The sequence below is a fragment of the Juglans microcarpa x Juglans regia genome, chromosome 2D (genome assembly GCF_004785595.1).
Source record: "Juglans microcarpa x Juglans regia isolate MS1-56 chromosome 2D, Jm3101_v1.0, whole genome shotgun sequence".
Lineage (NCBI taxonomy): Eukaryota > Viridiplantae > Streptophyta > Magnoliopsida > Fagales > Juglandaceae > Juglans > Juglans microcarpa x Juglans regia.
In genome coordinates, this window is record NC_054596.1 from 38,033,993 (window position 1) to 38,056,911 (window position 22,919).

At 33.0% G+C, this 22,919-nt stretch overlaps 2 protein-coding genes across 2 annotated transcripts; both read left to right on the forward strand.

Annotated features, from left to right (window-relative positions):
• The first annotated feature begins 3,552 nt into the window (after positions 1-3,552).
• Positions 3,553-5,790, forward strand: LOC121248489 (auxin-responsive protein IAA1-like). Its single transcript, XM_041146965.1, has 5 exons — positions 3,553-3,891; positions 4,344-4,534; positions 4,674-4,791; positions 5,252-5,316; positions 5,453-5,790. The coding sequence occupies exons 1-5, from the start codon at positions 3,626-3,628 to the stop codon at positions 5,521-5,523; spliced, it is 711 nt and encodes a 236-aa protein (XP_041002899.1). The 5' UTR covers positions 3,553-3,625; the 3' UTR covers positions 5,524-5,790.
• A 4,790-nt stretch (positions 5,791-10,580) lies between these two features.
• LOC121249981 (serine/threonine protein phosphatase 2A 57 kDa regulatory subunit B' kappa isoform-like) lies at positions 10,581-14,327 on the forward strand. The gene is made up of 3 exons (XM_041148874.1): positions 10,581-10,922; positions 12,139-13,322; positions 13,679-14,327. Exons 2-3 carry the CDS (start codon positions 12,174-12,176, stop codon positions 13,979-13,981), a joined length of 1,452 nt encoding a protein of 483 aa, XP_041004808.1. The 5' UTR covers positions 10,581-10,922; positions 12,139-12,173; the 3' UTR covers positions 13,982-14,327.
• The last annotated feature ends 8,592 nt before the right edge of the window (positions 14,328-22,919 follow it).

Below are 22,919 nucleotides of genomic sequence, written 5' to 3' on the forward strand. Positions count from 1 at the left end.
TGGATATATACATACATACATATATATATATATAATATTTTGCCTATTTTCTAGTGCTTCCTTTTTGCAAAGTACTCATGCATGCATGCACATGAAGAAGTCCACTCCACCAGCACGAGACCTCACATGATTAGGCACTAATCCTAGCTGCATAAAACTACAAAAAAACAGATCATGAGCTGAATTAGACTATTAATCAATTAAAAGAACAAAGAAGAGAGAGATCAGACGTCTAACCAGCCAATCATGTAAAAACACATCTGGGTTTGTTTACAAAACTAGTTTAATTTATTTGGTAGGTTTATAGATATAAGTTCATGATCAATTACAATATTGCTGAGATGGGACAAGAGGCTGATCAAAGCCGCGTGCGGCTACCGGTTTTGCTGAAAAACTGATTGATCATCAGCAGTATTAACCGCAGTATCTAGAGTACCCCCCCTCTTCTTCTTCCACGCTGAGGAACGATGAATCCGAAAATGGCACGTCTCAGACATGCCGACATTGCCACATGCACCTTGTCGATGATCGGGCTCGTCAAGGAGATGACGCTTCTTCTACCAGCTTTGACTTGAAACCTTCAAACACTCGGGGTCCCATGCAACTGATCTTTACATGAACTTTAACAACTTCAGGTCAACTAAGTCATGCTGAAACGTAAGCTAATTTACGCATGTTTAATTAGTACTAAAATTCATTCAATTCAATGCAGGAACCTCAAGTGACAAGTTAGGTCTTAATTAACAGAAACCTCATATAATATAATAAAAGTAAAAAAATAATATTTACAGTCATAGAATGCACAAACATTATCTATTTTTTTTGAAAAAAATAAATAAATATGAAGTTCACATAAAATAATAAATTTTTAATAGTAGATAACATGACTCTTTTAAAAAAAAATACGCGATACTTACATAATTCACGATTATATTTAACATTTTTAGGACCCAACCGCGTGACGTAATAATTACTCCATTAATTAATTTGTATGCAATGAGGAGGTTGCACTTGATAATGATTATATAGTCGACGCAAAAAAAGCATCGGATGCCGCCCATATCAAATTAAAAAGAGCCTCTAATCAGTAGTACTTACTGTTTAATTAATCATGCTAATCCATTTAAAATAATAATAATAATAATAATCATGCTGATAACCTTTTTTTTTTTTTTTTTTATATATGTATTTAGTTTTAGAAAAATGCTAGTACGTCGCCAAACTTTATGCCTCATTTTGACCACTTATATATTTAAATTTTTATTTTTTTTTACTTAATAGTTAAGGAAATACCTTTCAGTGTATTAATACATTTTTTTTTATTTTTATAAATATTTAAAGATGTTTAAAATATGTGAAAAGGAAAAGAACAAAAAAATAAAATGTAGAATTTGTACTAGTGGGCACGCCCAACGGTTAAAGCTGGAAAGCACAATAGCATCACTCTTATAAGGTTTCGTTTGTTTTTACAGATGAGATAAGTTAAGATAAAATTTGAATAAAATATTATTATAAAATATTTTTTTAATATTATTTTTGTTTTAAGATTTAAAAAAATTAAATTGTTTATTTTATTTTGTATGAAAATTTGATAAAGTTGTAAAGATCAGATGAGATGAAAAGTTTTGTGAAAGTGAACGAGACCTTAGTTTTATTAATATAATTTCAATCACGTACGCCTGGTTAATAATCTGAAGTACTACTGAATATTTACGAGCATTGCAAAACAATAAATTAACTTAAAATACTTTGATCATTATGTTCATGATCATATATTATCAAGGAGAACCATGGCTTAAATTAGCTGCCTTAAACCCGACGTTGCTTACTAATTTGAAATCAAGATTCCACTAATACCCATAAAAAATAATACACACAAACATTAAGATTTATTAACATCGGCTCGAATTGAATTATGTAATATTAATCGGTTGACTTATAATAACAAAGGAATGAGATCATAAGTTCCAACTCCACATCAGAGTCCTCTTTTCGTAAAAATAAAAACGAAATCTAATTATTAAATTCAAGTCATGAATCTAATTACTGCAAATTAGGAATACGCACTGTTATCACTAAGGTGGTAACTTAGTTGGTACAACCTAATATTTCATGGCAATGAGATCAGGAGTTTGAGTCAGGATATAAGTTGAAATTATTTGTAGTAGTAAAACCTGACCTTTGAGCCATAGAATAGGCTTTGGACCAATGAGATATTTTGGGAGTGCTTTGGTGACGGGCTCGTCCTTGGAGCAGTAATTATGGTTCAAACCAAACATTTCATAATGGGAAGGGACTCCTATAGTCATGCCTAGGGAGGGTTGGTACGCCGATCGCCCCCGCCTCTCCTTTTGCTTAGAAAAAAAAAAGGCATAAACATTATTATAAAAAGAAATATTGTATTCTCAAGTCGGTATGTAGAGCACATAACTTAATAAAATGTTTATTTGACATAATTTGATTTGAAAGATAAATTTTAAATTTTACAAATCAAATATTTTCATTTAAGTAATGTGTATACTGTGATTCACCTAGTGACTTGAAAATAGAATAACTTGCTCAATGTAATCAAGCATTGTCAGGTTTTTCTCTTCTGTTGTTTTTTTTTAGAAAAGCTATTTTGCCTCCCCAAGTGTACCACTCAAATGTACCACTTGATAATTTTTTTTTTTACTTAGTGATTAATGAAGTAATTTTAAGTGTATTAATATATTTTTTATTTTTTAAAAATATTTAAAAAATGTGAATAGAAAAATGAAAAAAAAAAGTTGCAAAGCAACTAGCGGTAAATCTGAGCCAGCTGAGTAACACTGCTTTTTTTTTTTTTTTTTTTTTTTTTTTTTTCTCTACCCTCCTATATATATATATATATATATATATATATATATATATGTGTAGGAAAAAACTATTTTGCCGACCATTCTACTGCTCTACTTGACTGGTAGGGAAAACTTTTTTATTTTTATTTTTTATTTAACGATTAAAGAAATGATTTTAAACGTATTAGTATATATTTTTTTTAATTTTTAAAGGTATTTAAATATATTAAAAAAATGTGAATAAAAAAAATTATAAAAGCAATTAACGGTCAAAGTGAACAGGCTATTTTAGACTAGACGGCAGAATAGCCTGACTCATATATATATGGAAAATTTTATACACCATACTACCATCCTACTAAGTATGATGTGGTACAGTTATAATCACTATTAAATAGTCATTTATTACATACTTTTTTATCATCTAATAGTGATGAATATATCACATATTACTTAGTATGATTAAAATAGGATGAGAGTGTGATCTATATATATGTGTGTACTGTACATGTATTAAAAAAATATTTTGGGTGGATCTAACTAGGAATATTTCAAACACGAATTGAGTGGACGCAAGAATTGAATCTGATGAAATTGATTGAATGTACCGACAGCGGGTCCAAACTTCAAAGCATGCTTCTATCACTGTATGCACGTGGCCTCATCCCATAGGCCCCTTGACCTCTTTCGTGTATATATATATATATATATGTATAGAACACCAACACCCACACGTTCCTGACCACTGAGCACAAGCCTCCAAACAAAACACTGAGCGGCCTTTGATCACCCACAAAGTTTACAGTATGCAACCGGACACAACATCTGAGTCGCCGGGATCTGACGTTACAAGCACGGTCTTCAAGGATACCGAGCTCACCTTGGGATTACCTGGAGAGGCTCGTTTCTCCGGAGGAAAGACGTGCTCGAAACGTGGATTCATCGAGACGTCCATGGATCTTGACCTGGGGGACTCATCATCATCAAGCCATACACGTGGTAAAATTCTTGCTGGCCAAGATTTCAGCTCGGAAAGTCTTGTCTCCGGCGCCGGGAAACCCTCAGCTACTAAGTAAGACTATTTATATATCTCACCGTTTTATTATAACAACTTTTTACCCTAAAATTTAGATCGTTATCAACTTATCAATCAGCTGGCCTGAAGGCGTACCCAGTAGTAGTGAAAAAGAAATGAAGAACTCTTTGCACGAGATATTTAACATTTTTTTGAGAAAATTCAAGAAAAAAGCTAATTAGAGGTACTGGTAATTTGTGTAATGATAAGAGGAAAGGACGAAACGTCCGTTTAATTGCTCGTTCGTCTCTTCATACAAGAGTGATATGTATCGTTTTCGTGGATCGGAATCCTCTCATACTCTTGACTTTCTTAGTTATCTTAATTATATATTCACATGAATTGATGTTAGAGTCTTCACTCTTCACAAACATGGTATATACGATTCATTTGTGAGATCATCGAGTAACTTATATATATATATATATATGCGGTATGATCGATCGCAGGAGACAAGAAGTGGTTGGGTGGCCACCAGTGAGATCGTTGAGAAAGAGGGCGTTGGAGGGCTGCAAATACGTGAAAGTGGCCGTAGATGGAGCACCATACTTGCGTAAAGTGGACCTGGAGATTTACAATAGCTACCAGAAGTTATTGAGGACCTTAGAGCAGATGTTCATGACTTGCTTCGCCATCCACGGTGAGCATACACACAAACACACACACACACACACACATATATATAATATGCATGTATGTGTGTTGCTTTATGCTTAAATAATCTTATGAATCTGGTGCGTATAACGTGAGTACTACGGCCGGATGGCCATATGTTACAGGTAATTATGTGGGCGAGGGGGAGAGGAAGGTTATGGATCCAATGAAGGAAATGGAGTATGTGCCTACTTATGAAGACACGGATGGTGACTGGATGCTAGTTGGCGACGTTCCTTGGAAGTAAGTGATCCATAAACGTATTCGATTCATTCACCATTTACTCACTCTTGTTTTTGGGGACAACTTTAGGTTACAGCATTTACCGAAAAAACACTATGGATTCGAGTACTACCTCACGACATAATTATCTGAAGATTCTTCTTCTTTTTCTCGGGGTGGGGGCCTAGGTTGGGGAAGTTAGGAACTTTCGTTCATGCTGCATCTGTCATGTCCTTTTGCATGATATTTTAGCATCTTCTTTGAATCATGCATTTGATCTGTTTTTCCTCTGAGTTTCAAATAAGTTTTTTCTTTGGCTGATCACTCAATTAGACTGATTAATATAATCAAGCTTTGATCTTAAAGTGACTTAAAACTTGCAATTGTGGGTTTATTTATAAGTTAATGGAACTCATGATCGTCTTCTTCCATTTAACCAAACTTAATTCATATGATTTACTTTCCCCCTTTGGAATGACAGAATGTTCATAGAATCGTGCAAGCGTATTCGCTTGATGAAAAGCTCAGAGGCTGTTGGGACGCTTGGTAATCCATATTTAATTCCGTCTTTCAGTAGTATATATTTATGCAACGTCTTGTCTTTTTTGGATTTTTTTTTTTAATACAGCTCGATGATTATATATATATATATATATATATATATATATTTATATATATGCAGCTCCTAGAACTCATCCAAGATCATGCACGTATAATGAAGTAGCAGCTGATCAACAATTGAAGGCCAGGTAGAAACCAAGCGATCGAGTCCTTGAATGATGGTAGATTGTAATTGTATAGAGATCATAAAATTCAATATCCCCATTTTCCTTTGTTAATTGGGAGATCATCATAAGTAGTGCGTTAAGATGAGTAGATTAATAAGAGAGAAGATTTGATATTGTACTAGTTTTTCCGTAATTTGATTTCGTGTAATATATCTTTGCCTGTCTTATATAAAAGAGTACGTACGTACGTGCAGGCCGATATGGTGCTGCATGCGTGTGATTTTGTTGTGTATGTTCTTGCAGTTGAAATATTAATCTCAGATAATTGGTACGTACAAAACAATGCTCAACGTACGTACGTACAGATCATGATCACCACCTTAATTAATTTTAATTCCTGGGTTGCAAAATCACATGATATAATTTTCTTAAGTACCGTACGTCGATTCATGATCTTGTTCTAGCTTTTACGTACTGGCCAGCCAGCTTCATGCTGATCAAATATATATATATATATACATACAATATTATTGGGATTACGTATTTATTTGCTGCGCAATGGAGGAATCTCAGATTCTCGGGTCCACATATCAAAAGCCATTAATACATGATTTGATGATCTCCTCGGCTGATCAACCGTCCATGTATGGTGTTGATCAGTACCTATATATAGAGATTGAGCTAGTATCTGTACGATATTTCTTCTCTTTTCTCTAGTGGATTCAATTCCCAAATCTATTGGGTTTAACGTTTTTTAATCCTTTCTCCCTGTGACTATTTCCAAAGATTTTACATGAGACACGTATGCCTAATTGAAGATGGCGTAACCAAGTAGTATGTCGATTGAACTGATCTTGCTCGGTGATGATCCCAATCAAGGGTTATTTTATTGTGATGCTTAGAATTTTCAAGCAGTGTGTTCGTTGGACCGAATTTATTTGGCGATTTTGAGTAAGGGTTATTTTCTTGAGATACTCAGAAATTTTGAACAATGTGTTAGTCAAACTTGCTTTGCTCGATGATCCCAAGTAAGGGTTAAATTCTTGCGTAGCTCGGTATTACCGACCAGTGTTTCAGTCATACTGGATTTGCTCAGTGATCTCGAATAAGAGTTATTTTTTTTTCGATATTCAAAATTACCAAGCAATGTGTCGGTCGAAATGGCCTTGCGCGATTATCTTGAATAATTAATTAATTTTCTTTCGATACTCGAAATCACCAAGTAATGTGTTGGTCAGACTGGACTTGCTTGATGATCTCATGAAAGGTTTATTTTCTTGCAATGCTCGAAATTTTTGAGCAATGTGTCAGGCAGACTGGCATTGCTCAATGATCCCAAGCAAAGGCTAAATTCTTGCATAATTTGTCGGTCAGATTGGATAAGGCAATAAGTCCAAGCGAAAATGTTTTTGCATTTTTTTATATGAGAAAATATAATGTTTAAAATGCATATCAATTATAACTAATCACTAAATGCCTGTTTAGTGTTACGATAGGAGTCTTAAAAAGTATTTAAATAGTCTTAAAAGCTCTTTAATGAAAAAATTAGGTTGTTTGGGTGTTACATATTAAAGCATTTTTAATCTTAAATAAGCTAAAAAGTACGTTCTCAAAAGTGTTTTTCCGAAGAATGTGGAACATAATTCAAATTTTAAAAAGATTGTCAATTGACTAAAATACCCTTACAATTTTTGGATGATTACAACTTTCAAACTTTCAATGATATAGTCATGATCTTTAAAAATTCAAATAATCGTAATTTCTACATCAGAAAGTATTTTTTTAATTTATTTTCAAACAAACGTAACTTGTTTAAAAGTGTTTTAAACATATAGTTACCAAACAGTAAATAACTTTTTAATAGCAGAACTTATTTATTAGGTTATAAGCTATATGTTATATTTTTCACCGCAATCTCAAGCATGTACTAAGACTGAGAATCATTGAGGAAAATTAATAATTTTTAATATGATAATGAACTAAATAACGTGAAAGTGTTTTAAAGTTTTGTCAATTATAAAATATAATTATTAAATCAGTAATAATAAAATTAACAAACCAGAGATAGATATGTGAATCAAAACATGGTTTCTAAATAAGTTAAATCAAGAGGCATATATACAACCATTGTAAAGTTTAGTATTTGCTAGGTACAAACACATTATTAGGCTATTAAGAAGATAGTTAATTTGTTTTATGGAAATGGAATTTGTTTTGTTCATAAAATTGATCATTCTAACTCATGTATAATTTTCTTTTTATGCAAGGCTCATGCCTAGGTCTACATTATTTGTACATATGAAATTTATCTTAAAAGTTGAATGTTTTGAACTAAACTAATGAAAATGTAAAATAGAAAGGAAGAAGAATAGAACATTAGTTTGACATTCTTTAGTACGCTAACCCTTATGATTGAACCATGTTTTTGTAGATGTTAATAGATAGGAAAATTATTAAATGATCTTATTTATAAATAACTCATACCATATGGTGTTATTCTTAAAAACAATCTAAGCGTGTCATAACACAAGGGGATGACCAAATTTACCTAAAATTATTAAATGATCTTATTTATAAATAACTAATACCATATGGTGTTATTCCTAAAAACAATCGCATATGAACCTACTCCTAAGCGTGTCATAGCACAAGGGGATAACCAAATTTACTTAAAATTTTCCCAAAAGAAATCTAAAAAATAAAAATATAATTTTATTCAAGAGACAATGCAATTTAATTAAAGCAAAATAAACAGTAAGAAAAAGATGAAAAAAAAAACAAGAGACACTAATCATCTAAACAAAAACCTTGCCTGCCAAACAAAATATTTTAGAATCTCGTGGACAAAAAAAGTAGCCCATCAAACACAAATCTTAAGGACAAAGAGGTACTTTTACCCATCAAAGACAATGGAACCTCAAAGACATGTGTAATTTTGCTCACTAAACACACACCTCAAGGGTAAAAAGAATTTTCTTTTGCTCATCAAACACAAATCTCAAGGACAAGAAGGTAACTTTTTCATCAACACAAACTACTAACAAACCTCAAGGACAAAAATATAATTTTTCATCAAACACAACCTATTAACAAACCTAAGGACATAAAGGGTTTTTTTCCATCAAACAAAATCCTAGGGTGATACCTGCATATGTGGGGGCGGGGTCACCCCCGGTGGTGTTTCAAGCCCCGCACCTCGCCCACTTCAAGAGTATTGATGCTCAATTCGGCCTAAAAATTATTTCTTTGTTCAAAAATATTTTCTCAAACTAAAATTATTATATGATTTAAATTGTAAATTAAAATTAAAATATATAAAAATAATTTAAAAATTGATAACATAAAAACTATGTTATCAATTTTTAAATTTGTTAGGCTTGATCAAAAGAGTATTAAACTTATTCACAAGATTGTATTGTGGATTGGCCTTCTAAGCCAACCTTTTTATAGAATGTCAAGGTAATAAGTCTTATTTGAGCAATGTGAGACTCACTATTGAGTCCCACATTGCTCAAATAAAACTCTTGTATTGCATTAATCTTTTATATAAAGGTTGGCCTAAATGGCCAAGGCAATACATGTACAATCTTGTGAATAAGTTTAACATTTTTGTGAACAAGTTTAATAGATTGTAATATATATTTATATATATACAATTTGAAATATACAATTATATATATATATATATATATATATATACACTATAAAAGGCCAGGCGGGGCAGGGTATTTGTAGGGTAGGGGTGAACCCCATCCTGCCCTCGCCCTTGCTGTGCGTGCCAAATGCGGGCGGGGCCACCTACTCCCAGCATCTCGAGGACGGGGTGATCCATCCCACCACACGGAGGCGAGGCTCTGCTGCCCACCCTTACAAAATAATAATTCGTTTGTGGGCAGTCTGGTTGATGAACCAACCATATAATAATTCATTAGGACTTTTGTAAATTTTCAATAAGATTTGGGCCGACCCATTTTTTTCTCTATCTGATCCACTTGATTATGGTTTAATTGTATTATACACTTATAAGGTTGCCATAGTACTTCTTTTGTTATCATCTGAAATAAAATTTTCTCCAGTTAATTTGCAGACTTAAGTGCATTATCGAAATATATAAATTTTATATTGTGTGTGATTATGAAAAAGAAAAAAAAAGCTTATTACCGCGTTCTAGTACCATTGAGCAGTTCAATCATTCATGTACGTACATGTATTTGAATTATCCTATAATCTACCGTTGGGACTGATTAGTATTGATAATTACGTGTACTTTACAAATCTTATTGTTTTGCATAAAATAAGAATCCTAATATCTTAAAAAAACCAAAAAAAAAAAAAAAAAAAAGAAACTGTTCTTCGAATCGCTTTTTTTAGAAACGACATTATTAGAAACCCAACATTAACATGTGATGATTGCCCAGTAGATTATGGGTGACAGCACCAAGACATTAAGCTCTGTTCATTCGCACGATGCCGACGCCTCAGGATCATATTACTTTGGGAATGGGAATCATTAGCTTTGTTTGGTTGCGTAGATTAATGAGATAATATAAAACATTTTATTAAAAATTGAATAAAATATAATTTTTTAATATAATTTTTATTTAAAAATTTAAAAAAATTTAAATTATTTATTATATTTTATGTGAGAGTTTGAAAAAATTGTAATGATGAAATAAGATAATATAAAATGAGATAGTTTTTTGTATCCAAACCGGATATTATCCTCAATTTGCATATCTTATTTATAATAAAATAAAATCATCTCAATTTCACTTGAAATGAATAATATTCGGTGTAAATTATTTCAATAAAATAATTTATTTATTTCAATTACTGCTTATTTTGTACATACTTTCTAAAAAATTTCAATAAAATTATTAGCTGAATAATAAATATATAAATTCCTTTTGCTAAATAAATGTAAAAATTAAAATTGTAGTTTTTGAGTGGTCTAGACATGTGCATTATATCCATTACTCTTGCTCTTGGGCCTTCAAAACTTGGGCTTAAAACAAATGGGCCAAAAGTTTTATTACTTTCGTATTTATTTTATTTTATTATTAGTAGTATATATTTTATTAATTTTTTATTTTCTGAGTTTTTTCTTGACCTTTGTGGTTGCTGGGCGACTGGTGTGTCTGGTACCTGCTGCAGCAACTCTCAGAAAATGCCACACCGCTTGTTCTCTTCAATCGAGGAGGAGCTCTTATTGATCTTCCATGGAGCTCCAACATGACCGAGCTGTGCTTAAAAGATCAGATCGGTGAAAGAGAAGAACCTACCTTCACAAACAAACGCGGTCTCTCTGCCCAATGCTCGAGTTTTGAAGCTTAAAAAGTACTTCTTTCACTGGAAGGGGAAGCTATGGATACCTTTCTCTTTCCCTTTTGCTGAAGATCTCGCTCTTTTCAGCTCAAAAAACAGGTTGCTGCCTTCTCTCTTGCTTAATATATACGTGCATACACGCGCGCGTGTGTGTGCATGTGTGTGTCTGTGTATGTATGTTTGTTGAATTGAGCTTAACTGCATAGATTTCGACATTAATTGTAGGGCATGGAATCTTAGTATTTAAATGGTGAAGATTGTAGTTGGGTTTGTTAAAGCTGGTTCTTTCTGGTAATGAATAATGGTGATCTGGGTTTGTGACCCCTTGTCTTTTGTGATGTGGTGGTTTTGGATTTTTATGGCGATTCCGTATCCTGTTCAAGCAATTGTCCCAGATCTAGTGTTAAATCTACCAAATTCGCTTCTCTCATCAAAATTGAGTTTGTATTACTTATGCTCTTATTTTCTGGTAATAGCTTAGTACAAAAAATTTAATGTCTATCTAGCTTCTTCGCTTTTCCCAGCTTTCCTTTTTTCAGTTTCAGTATTATTTACAGTCTTCATGTGCTTTGAGTTAGTTGCGTACATCCTATATGGTTAGTTCTGGTAGCAACTCAGGCGTGGGCAATAGCTAATGAGCTTGATCTAATTATCATTTCAGTTACTGGAGGCTTCGGGTACTTTGCTTTAGATTTGGATGTTTTCATGCTGGTGGACAAGCTTGTTCATACTTATGATTGCAAGATCACCCAACTAGTGCTTTTGATCAAATTATTAAAAACAAGGGACCGAATGTAACCTTCATTTCCAATTGATTTTCTAGTACAGGGGCATCCCAAAGACTAGTTGTATGTAGTGTAAAATCTTCTGCGCCAACATTACTCAAAAGCTAAATTGAGCATTGATATCGTTTTCTTCATTTTCTCTCTATATTCTCAATTTGTGTGGATTCTTTGATTTTCTGTGGCCTCATGAATCTAATGCAGCTATGATATTCCGTTCTTATTTATGCACTGATATTTGCAGAAGTTGTGCTTTGAAGTCCCATATTGGTCCCATATTGGTTTGGTTGTCTCACTTTTCAAGAATCTATTAGCATGAATCTGTCTGCTTGATACCGTATTTTCACCTTTGGATTGTTGTGTGTGAATGATTTTCCTGAGGAAAATGTAAATAACAACTTCATGGATTCCAAGAAGTGAAGCTTTAAAATACCATGCAAATACTTGCCTGCACCTGTTTCTCTTTGTACTTCCCAGTCTCTCAAGCCCCTCAAAAGAACTTGTTTTTTATATACTTTCTTTATTTGATCCAGCTGGTCTGTCTGTTGGATATTGCAACACTGCCACCATGCTGAAGCAGATTCTGAGCAAACTACCTCGGAAGCTGCCAAAAGCCGACCGAGATTCTGCAGGGAGTGATTCTGGCAACACTACTACCAATTTGGGCAGTGGCTTTCAATGTACAAACGTTGGTAGTGCTCTTTCAAGCAAGTTAAATGTTGTGAAACGGGTGTCTTCGGCAGTTTTTCCCACAAGCACTGCAACTGGAGTTGAAGCAGTGGAAGCTCATCTATCCTTCAAAGATGTTTCGAATTCCCAAAAGCAGAATCTTTTCGTCAGCAAGTTGAACCTGTGCTGTGAGGTTCATGATTTTAATGATCCAGATAAGCAAGATATTAAACGTCAAGCATTGATAGAGCTCGTTGATTTTGTTTCTGCTGGATCTGCAAAGTTCACTGAACCAGCAATTGCTGCATTGTGTAAAATGTGTGCAGTTAACCTGTTCAGGGTTTTCCCACCTAAATATCGTTCTAATTGTGCTGGGGGTGAGACAGAAGATGAAGAACCAATGTTTGATCCTGCTTGGTCACATCTGCAAATTGTGTATGACCTACTTCTTCGATTTATCAGTTATAGTTCTCTCGATGCAAAGGTGGCCAAAAAGTATATAGATCATTCTTTTATTTTGAGATTACTTGACCTCTTTGATTCTGAGGACCCAAGGGAAAGAGACTGTTTGAAAACAATCCTGCATAGAATATATGGGAAATTCATGGTCCACAGGCCTTTTGTTCGAAAGGCTGTTAGCAATATCATCTATCGATTTGTTTTAGAAACTGAGCGACATAATGGAATTGCTGAGCTGTTGGAGATTTTTGGGAGTGTAATTAGTGGGTTTGCGTTGCCTTTGAAGGAGGAACACAAGATGTTCCTATGGAGGGCCATGATTCCCCTGCACAAACCAAAATCAATTGGAATTTATCATCAACAATTAACCTATTGTGTTGTACAGTTTATAGATAAGGATCCAAAGTTGGCCAGCACTGTGATTAAGGGACTGTTGAAGTACTGGCCGGTTACAAATAGCCAGAAGGAATTGATGTTTATAAGCGAGTTGGAAGAGATTTTGGAAATGACCAGTATGGTTGAGTTCCAGAAGATCATGGTCCCTCTGTTTCGGCGCTTAGGATGCTGTCTCAATAGCTCTCATTATCAGGTAATTTTTCTGTCATATTACTGCACTTATGAATGACACGCTTGGTGTGGAAACATTTTTCTTTGGTGCGCTGTACACAGAAAATGTCTGTGGTTGAAGTAGAACCCCTCTAGACATCTCTTTCGTTTCCTCATTTTGTTCTTATTAAAACAGCATTCAACTGTTGTTTTTTTCTGGTTATCTATAAATTTGCATCGCGTTACTGATTACATTTTACTTGGTATGTCAGACAAGCAACCTATGTTTAACTGAATGGGACTTATTCCATCCAAATTGTTTTCATTAGATGGTGGGAAGTTGTAATGTATCTAACAGATGGCGTTAATGTCATTTTTTCATGCCTTGAAAATTCTCAGGTGGCTGAACGTGCCCACTTGCTATGGAATAACGAGCACATCCTTAATCATGTCTCACATAACAGGCAGGTGATTCTGCCTCTAGTGTTCTCAGCTCTTGAGCGGAATGCAAAGAATCACTGGAATCAAGCTGTGCTCAACCTGACTCTAAATCTGAGGAGAATGCTTTCTGAGATGGATGAGGAGCTGGTGATTGCCTGCCAACGTAAGTTGGAGGAGGAAGATTCAAGGTTAAGTGTGGCAGCTGAGAAGCGGAGATTGACATGGGAACGCCTGGAAATTGCTGCTGGCCTCCAACATTAGCTGGTAATATCTTAGTTCCGTAAAACCTGGCTCGTGCTGTGTCTCTTGCTAATTACGTCGGTAACAATCTGTGGGAAACAAATCAGAAAAGTCATTTTCGCAGCTTTATTATAGTACTGGACATAGGTTGTTGAATATTACCTAGACTGGAATGCCAATAGGGTTTCCATCTGCACTAAGATGCTGTGTTGTAATTGTGTTGAGTGGTTATGCTGCTGCCTTGAAGGTTCTTTCTGTGCACAGGAGGTTGGGTTGACGGGATTGCTTGCAATTGTGTGAATTGATCTCTCCTGTATCGTTTGCCCAAGAGCTGATTGTTCTTACTTCTTACCTATATTTCTATTTATTCTGTTGTGCCCCTTAAGAGTTTGCTGATCGTGTTGCCATCCTTTCCAAAATTATAGCAAGACTCTAGCCAATTGCTTTGATATGCCAAAGATGCATATAGAAATCCCACCTTTTGCTCTCTAAAGTCATGAATGCCAAACTAGTAAGTAGATGGCCATAAGTTTTTAAATGGAAAATGTTGGTGTTCTCATCTTGGCAGGGCAGGTGGTTTCCTTGTTTAGATCAACCATATGGCTTTCAAAAATATTTTAGATCAGATGTGTGATGTATAAATAAAATCCCGTAAAAATACCTCCATCATCACTTAATGGTGATCACCATGCCCCTTTTTAATTTCCTAGATTGTATGATAAGAACTGTTTGCCACTTATTCAGCTTCTTGTGAACTACAACTAGAACTAGAAGGCATTCCTTGAGAAATCCCAGAAAGAATAATGTTCCATATCAACCAATACATCCTAGAAATATAGGCATATCCTCATAGGTTGTCCTAACATGCAGAAGTGTGGGGTTTTTTGTTTTTGTTTTTTACTGTGACTCCGTGAACCGGTAGACAGTACAATAATTCATTGTATATTTTCAAAGCCTTCTTTTGCAAGTAAAGATTAATGGGAAATTCAGATGGTGGATCCTACAGAAATGATGCAGTCCCATCTGATAGGACCTGCATTTTTCCTGTGTCGACTATTTACCCAACCAAGATGATTATAGTCATAGCATGAGCCCATCCACCAAGGTCCCAAACACTCCTAATGACTATAATAATTGTAAATAGTAAAAAGTGTAGTGACAATAATAACAACGTGAGTCGCATGATGTTTATGATAGTTTTGTCCTAAGATTTGGTCCCACAATTGAGTCGGACTTATCCTGAAGTACAACTGCCAGTAAGATAATGATGTTACATTGGGTCTCCAAAGCTCTAGTTAGAAAGAAATTTATAAATTGGAATGGCTTTATTTAATACATTAATTATAAATTATTTTTAAAATAAATTATATATATAATACTGGATCACGAATATTTATAAATTTATTTTTATAAAATATTTTTATAGATTCAAGTACCGTTTATATAGTGAGTTGAATTGAGTTGAAAGTTAAATAAAATATTATTTTTTAATATTATTATTATTATTTTAAGATTTAAAAAAATTAAATTATTTATTATATTTTGTGTGAAAATTTGATAAAGTTATAATAATGAGATGAGATGAGATAAAACACTTTTATTATCTAAATGGGTTAATAGTTCTCATTTTGTTATTTCACGAAGTTACTTTGCTCTGATTTGAATATAGGGTTAATTCCACTATTGTTAGAGAAGTTATATGCATTTTTAAATGGGTTTCTAGGATTGGTTTTTCAATAAAACAATTATAAATGTATGCTATATACTGAATTTTCAATTGATCCCTCCGTTCAATGTCTGTTGTTAATCCCATGAAGAGAAATGCTGATACTTAATTTTAGTTATTTTTATTTTATTACCTATCCAAAAAAAAAGAAGTTATCTTTATTTTATTGCTAAGTTGATGGCGTTCTGACTTTTTTTTTTTTTTTATTTGTCATTCAAGATATTGATTGTTCATTTTAGACACACGTCATCGTATGATTAGTCATAATGTGACAAGTAATGTCAAAATTTTATGGACGGATGAATCAATTTGATGTTTATATATATATATATATATATATATATATATATCTGACGGACTTTTTTTTGTCATTCAAGATATTGATTGTTCATTTTGGACACACGTCATCGTATGATTAGTCATAATGTGACAAGTAATGTCAAAGTTTTATGGACGGATGAATCAATTTGATGTTTATATATATATATATATGATCGTTTTCCAAAAATCATTTGAAATTGAACAAAATCTTTTTTATATATATGATCGTTTAAATATATATGATCGTTTTCCAGAAACCATTTGAAATTGAACAAAATCCAATCAATAAATAAACTTATACATACCTTCTGTCGTATAAAATCACAGGTTTCGATCTGATTTTCGTCAGAGTCCTCCTTCCTCTCCTTCCCCAATTCACCCACTTTGTCTATCAATATTTCTTTTCTTTAATTTTATTTTGCTTTCTTCAAAAGTCGAAAAAGACAAATCTATAGTTTTTCGACAACTCTCAAGAGACACATGCGGCACAAGCAGATCCATAGGTCAAAAGTCGTTCGGAGGAAAGTTGTGGTTTTGCTAAAATCACAGCGCGTGGTCTTCATGCATCACCCCTTCCGACAGCTCTTCTCGACACACGCACCCGATCACCGAACTCGCCACCAATAGACATTTCAGATATAACATTTGTAACTGAAAAGAGACAAGTGTATTGCCTTCACGGGCCATCACAGATTTCGAAGTCTACCAAAATTGGTTCAAACTGTAATTCGTTCTTTTTCGCATCTATCTTACTGTTTTCCTTTTTGGTTTTCCTATTGTTAATTAAAAAAAAAGTTCGTCTCTCAAACGTTTGTATGTAGAGGTTGAGTCATCTCTTTCTATGAATGATGATGTTGAGTCTCTGTTTAGGCAGAGAGTGTTGTCTCTTGAAAATTTGTCTGTAGAGAGTATTAGCAATAGTGAAAACTAGACTAATCACAAAAGGAAATAATGTACTAGTGGAATTCTAAATGCATTATTTTTATTTATGATATCGTGTTTGATATGGAAACATCCAAGAATGTATCCGGTCATGGATATAAGTTTCTCTGATGAATAAATGATGACAATTTCCCTTCAAAAAAAAATTATACAAGCACATAATCTATTTTTAAAACTCAACAATAATTTATAAGTAGATAAAGATACATATTATTTGAATTTGAAATTCTCAAATAAAATAGAGAGATACACAGGTGAGCCTACAACATTTAAATACTCTCGGAAACTCTACACAAACATGAATAAATTCACACCAACTTAAGAGGACTTTTTCCTTACTTAAAATTTTCAGTCTAAATATCCCCCAATAACCTTCCCCAATTAGAAAATTGTATTTTTCTCAAGTCGATATGTAAAGCATACATAGTAAATGCTTATATGACATAATTTGATTTGAAAGATAAATTTTAAAATTTGATTCTATTGATTAAATCCTTTACTCGCAAGTCTTACATGTCGATATTGTTCTATGTATAACTAAAAGAGAGAGTTATTCTATTATCAAACCGGTATGTAAAGCATATCATCCACGTCATTTAAATTGTAAGATGCAAATTTTAAAAGAATAATTCTATTCTAAGACCTTTACACTACACACCATCCACATGTAATGGACCCTTGCTAACTGTATTCTAGAAAGTTCCAAGAAGTAGAGAGAGAGAGAGATTACAGAGAGAGAGAAGTGTATGAACTGAATATTTCTCATTGCTTTCTTCTTCTTCTTTTCTGTATTTATAACTTCTTCATCCTTCATACGACATTGTTTTATACCAAGATTACATCAAAATACCACGACTTCACTTATTCGACTAAACTAAACGACAATGTTCTACTTATTTGCTTACATTTCAATTAAAACTAAACCCAAAACGACAACGTACAATTTAAAACATACGACACCGTATTACAACAACTCTAATGAACTAAATTGCCACTTTCCTTTTATTTCTTCCCGTCCATAATTCAACTACCTCTTCTACTCTTCCCACGCCTACCTTGTAATCCACCAATGCTCATATCTTCAATGACCATTACATACCCTGAAACTTCATTCTTTCTTGTGCTAGTACTAAATTTATCTTCAATTTATCCATTATCTACTCTCTGGTTTTCAGTAAATCTTCCAGAGCTTGATTAGGTGAGAGCCCTAGAATGTATGCCTGTAATCTGGTGGGAGGTACTCCATAAACTGACTCATATGGTGTGAGCTTAGTAAAGGCATGAAAGCTAGTACTATACCACCATTTAGCCAAGGGCAACCATTCAAACTAATGCCTTGACTTATCACCAGAAAAACACATTAGAAAGTGCTCCAAACACTTGTTTACAACGTCAATTTGGCCATTACTTTGAGGATGGTAGGCTGAGGAATAAGACAAACTCACCCCTTGCAGTTTAAAGAATTCCTTGCAAAATGAGCTGGTGAAGGTAAAGCCTTGATCTGATACAATGTTTTTAGGCATATCATGTAGCCAAAAAATATTGTCTAAAAATAAGGAAGCCACTTTAGCTGTTGTAAAAGGATGCTTCAAGGGAAAAAAATTAGCATATTTTGACAGCCTATCAATAACCACCATAATGACTAAATAGCCCTTAGATACAGGTAAGCCGTCCACAAAGTTCATGGAAATATCTATCCAGACTTGTTGAGGAATTGGTAAAGGCTAAAGTAACCTAACTGGATGTACATTTTAAACTTTGTTCTTCTAACAAACTTCACACTACTTTATAAACCTTTTGATTTCAGCTTTCATTCTAGGCTAATAGAAGTCAAACCCTACTCGATGTAAAGACTTATGGAATCCTGAGTGACCTGCACTAGGACTTGCATGTATAAAATGTAATATCTTGACTTTCAACTCTATATGGTCAGGAATATAAATCCTCCCTTTTTTGAACAATACACCTCCTTTTAAAGAAAATTTTGTGCTTATTAAAGGATTTTGCTACGAAATAGCAAATTGTTGATGAACTACTTGATTTTCAGCATAGGCTCTTTTTATCTCCTCTAACCAAGTAGGATTTGGTACAGTGATGGCTAATAAGGTTTTATCACTTTCATCTTCCCCTCTTCTAGACAAGGCACCTGCCACATTGTTCTCCACTTATTTCTTGTACTCCACAGAAAAGTTATAACCCAACAACTTGGACAACCACTTCTGTTGAACATGTGTGCCAATTATTTGTTCCAACAAGTACTTTAGGCTCTGGCGATCAGTTTTAACAATAAAAGAACCTCCAAGCAAATAAGGCATCCACTTCTTTACTACCAAGGCCAATGCCAAAAACTCTTTCTCGTAGGTTCAAAATTGTAGATTTTTCCCTTTCAAGAGTTGACTTAAAAAAGCGAAGGATATTTGTGCTTGCATCAAAATAGCCCCTACACCACTAGCACACACATCACATTCAATTATAAATGTTTGAGAAAAAGCAGGTAATGATAAGACAAGAGGTTGTGTTACAGCCTCTTTAAGTTGATCAAATGCCCTGGTTGCTTCATCAGACCACTTAAAAGCTTCCTTCTTTAGCAAACCTATTAGTGGAGCAGCTATGATACCATAATTTCTGATAAACTTCGTATAATAACAAGTCAACCTAAGGAAACCCCTCAGTGCTTTCACAGATTTAGGAAACCCAAGAAAACTCCTATTCCAAATTAAATTATGCCATGTAAATATCTACACCGGCTTGAGAATAGAGTTTTTCAAAGAAAAATTTTATTTGCAAGTATCATTTTTAGCATACCCAACACACCTATAATGTGGAAGTCTTTTATATGAGTAGAAAAATAATTACTTATAAAAAAAAATTATGAGTAGAAAAATAATTAGTAATTTGATTTTTTTTTAAATTGTAATAGGTGTCATTGGCCTCATTTGGATACAAGAATTGTTTCATCTCATCTTATCTCAAACATCTCATTTTATTTCATTTTTATAACTTTTTCAAATTCTCACACGAAATATAATAAACAATTTAACTTTTTCAAATCTCAAAATAAAAATAATATTAAAAATAATATTATAATAATATTTTATTCAACTTTAAACTTTCATCTCAACTAACTATCTAAACAACATGCAAATGTGACACCGATTTATATAGCAAAACTTACTTGTATACAGGATAAATGAATTTTACGCATCAGTCACTATTCACTTTCACACCTCACACTATAACTTTTTTTTTTCATAAAATATAAGAATATTTTTTATAAAATATAAAATATAGAATAATAAATAGTGACTGATACATAAAATTTTGCATACAAGATAAGGAACCGAACCAAATTTGGGTCATGACCTCTTCACAGTACATGCCACGTTTTTCTTCTCTCTTTTTTCAAAACAAAGTCATACCGAAGTAATAATTAATAATTTTAATTATTACTTCGCAACTAATAATTAGTAATAACTTTTACTACGATTAAAAGTTAATAGACGGAAAAAAAAAATTTGCACTTGACACTTTAATCATTGCTTGTTTGTAAACATGTAAAGTTTTATTATAAAAATTATAACGATAAAACTTATAAATTGAAGTGACTTCATGCTATCAATAATAAAGTCATACATTGAAGTGGGTGCAAATGAAATTTACAACAGAAGAAAAAAAAATGTATATGAAAGATTTTACAAAATTATGAATTCTTTTACTTGTAGCACCCACTTGAAAATTAATATGACAAGAGAACCCTTGAACCCTTTTTTGTTTTTATAATTTAGTCCAAAAATTATTATGGGATCGATTATAAATTCATTTCATAATTCAAACAGTACAAAAAAATTATGTTCTTCAATAAAACAAAATTAAGTATATTTACTTAAAAGTAGCATCGATATCTCAAAACATGAAAATTAAAGGGAATCATAACTTCCAAAACTGAAAAAAAAAAATCCTAGAAATCCCACACCAAATCGTTTTGACTTATCTGAAAACCCCTCAACATAGTTTAAATAAGATTGTTTGCTATAATTTAGTTGGTTTGGTTTTTTATAGTGGAGTCCGTGACTATCTTTTTTTTTTCCTTTTGATTATTTGCTTGTTTAAGAAAAATAAGTTAAATGTTTGGTGGGTTTTTTTAAAATTGATAACTTAATTTCAATTTTTTAAGTATTTATTTTAGTTAAAATTTTACACCCATTAAATGATCAAAACGAGCCTATAATCCGCACAATACGCAGATTGTTATGTATGAGGAAGAGAGATTAAGAGAGAGATTGAGTTTTATAGTAGAGAAATTTGAAACAGTTAATAGAGCAATTTATTTGACAAAACAATATAAATGTTGAAATAGTACTTTTGGTTGGAGACTTGAATCGGTTTATATTTTTATATGTAAGAAAATAAATGAAACTTAAAAGTTACAGTAGTTCATAACGAAACATTGTTTTTAAAAGGATTACCGCTTCATAAATATAACACTTCAAATTTAATGGGTAGAATGTCACATTAGAGTCATATCATGACTGCTTAAAAAACAAAATAATATAAAAATTGAATTTGTGCTTTTGGGTAGAGTCTTGAGTCGGTTTTTATATTTATATGTAAGAAATGAAATGAAACTTAAAAATTACAACGATTCATAATAAAACATTGCTTTTAAAAGATTTATTGTTTTATAAACATAACATTTCAAATTTAATAAGTAAAATGTCATGTCAGAGTTATATGACTCCACTTTTATATCTAGTAATAGATATTTGCTACACCACTGTACATGATACGTCAGTTTTAATGTAATGTAAGATTTAAAATAAGCATATTTCCTCACTATGAGAATGCACACTACATTAAATAGCAGTTTTTGAGACAAAATTTTTTTACAGAACTTTTATTTGGTAGTAAATAATTACTTTTTGCGACAAATGCTTTTGCGGCTATGTAATTTTTGTCGCAAAAAATTAATACTAACATTTTCAAATTTTTATTTTTGAAATTAATACTAATTTTTACTTTTTTTGCAAAAATTATTTCCGGCCACCAGTATTTTATCACAATAAGTCTCTCATTACTGTTGCAAGGCATCATTCCTGGCGAGTGGAAGGCTCAATCTGGCCATTTAATTTGTGGAAGTACCAATTACTGCACACTGTGTACGTATTGGTGCTATGTTTCCAGTGTTGTTACAGACGTAGGTACTTCCTCCATTCTTACTTATATATTATTTAATCACTATGGATAAAATTGGTCATGTTAATTTCTGATTCGTTTAGTTAATTGAACAATGCCTTGCATTTGGTTGCTAGTGGAGTAATTGATCTTAGGTGCTCTGCTTTTATGACAAAGATCTTAGGTAAAATATTAATTTCCCAGATCAGATATAATTGAATCTGTTTTATGTGGGTCTCTATCTCTCTTTATGTTTCTCTGTCTCTCTACTGGTTTTAATTTATATGTTTTTATTCTATCCTAAAATTTGAGGTTGTATCAGTGGAATATGATGCTTTATTTATTTTGTCTATGTGGGCTGTGGAGTTTTGAATTGATTTAGATCTCCTCTTCCTTCCACGTAGATTCTGCACTGTCACCCACCTCCAGCAAACTTGGTGGCTTGAAAACATATGTTCTGTTTTTGATTATGTGCAGCCTTATGTTTTGGCTGGCTCGAGTTTAAGTGGACTATGGATTTAGTAATAGTATGTTCACGAGTTTCAAGTAAGCCTGCAACCTGGCCCGTCTGAGACACATTTAAGGCCGACCTGACCCGACCTGCACACAAACCAGGTCGAAACTGACCCGGTCCGACCTGACACATTCTGGTAGGGTCGGAACAGACGGTTTCGAATGCCCAAACGTTCGATTTCCATATCTACTTTCTTCTACACTTTCCATTACAACCAGACCCATAATGCTTACCTCAATCTGAAGAAGATCAACCTGCAGGAAACCTTTCCTTTGGTGCCAGAA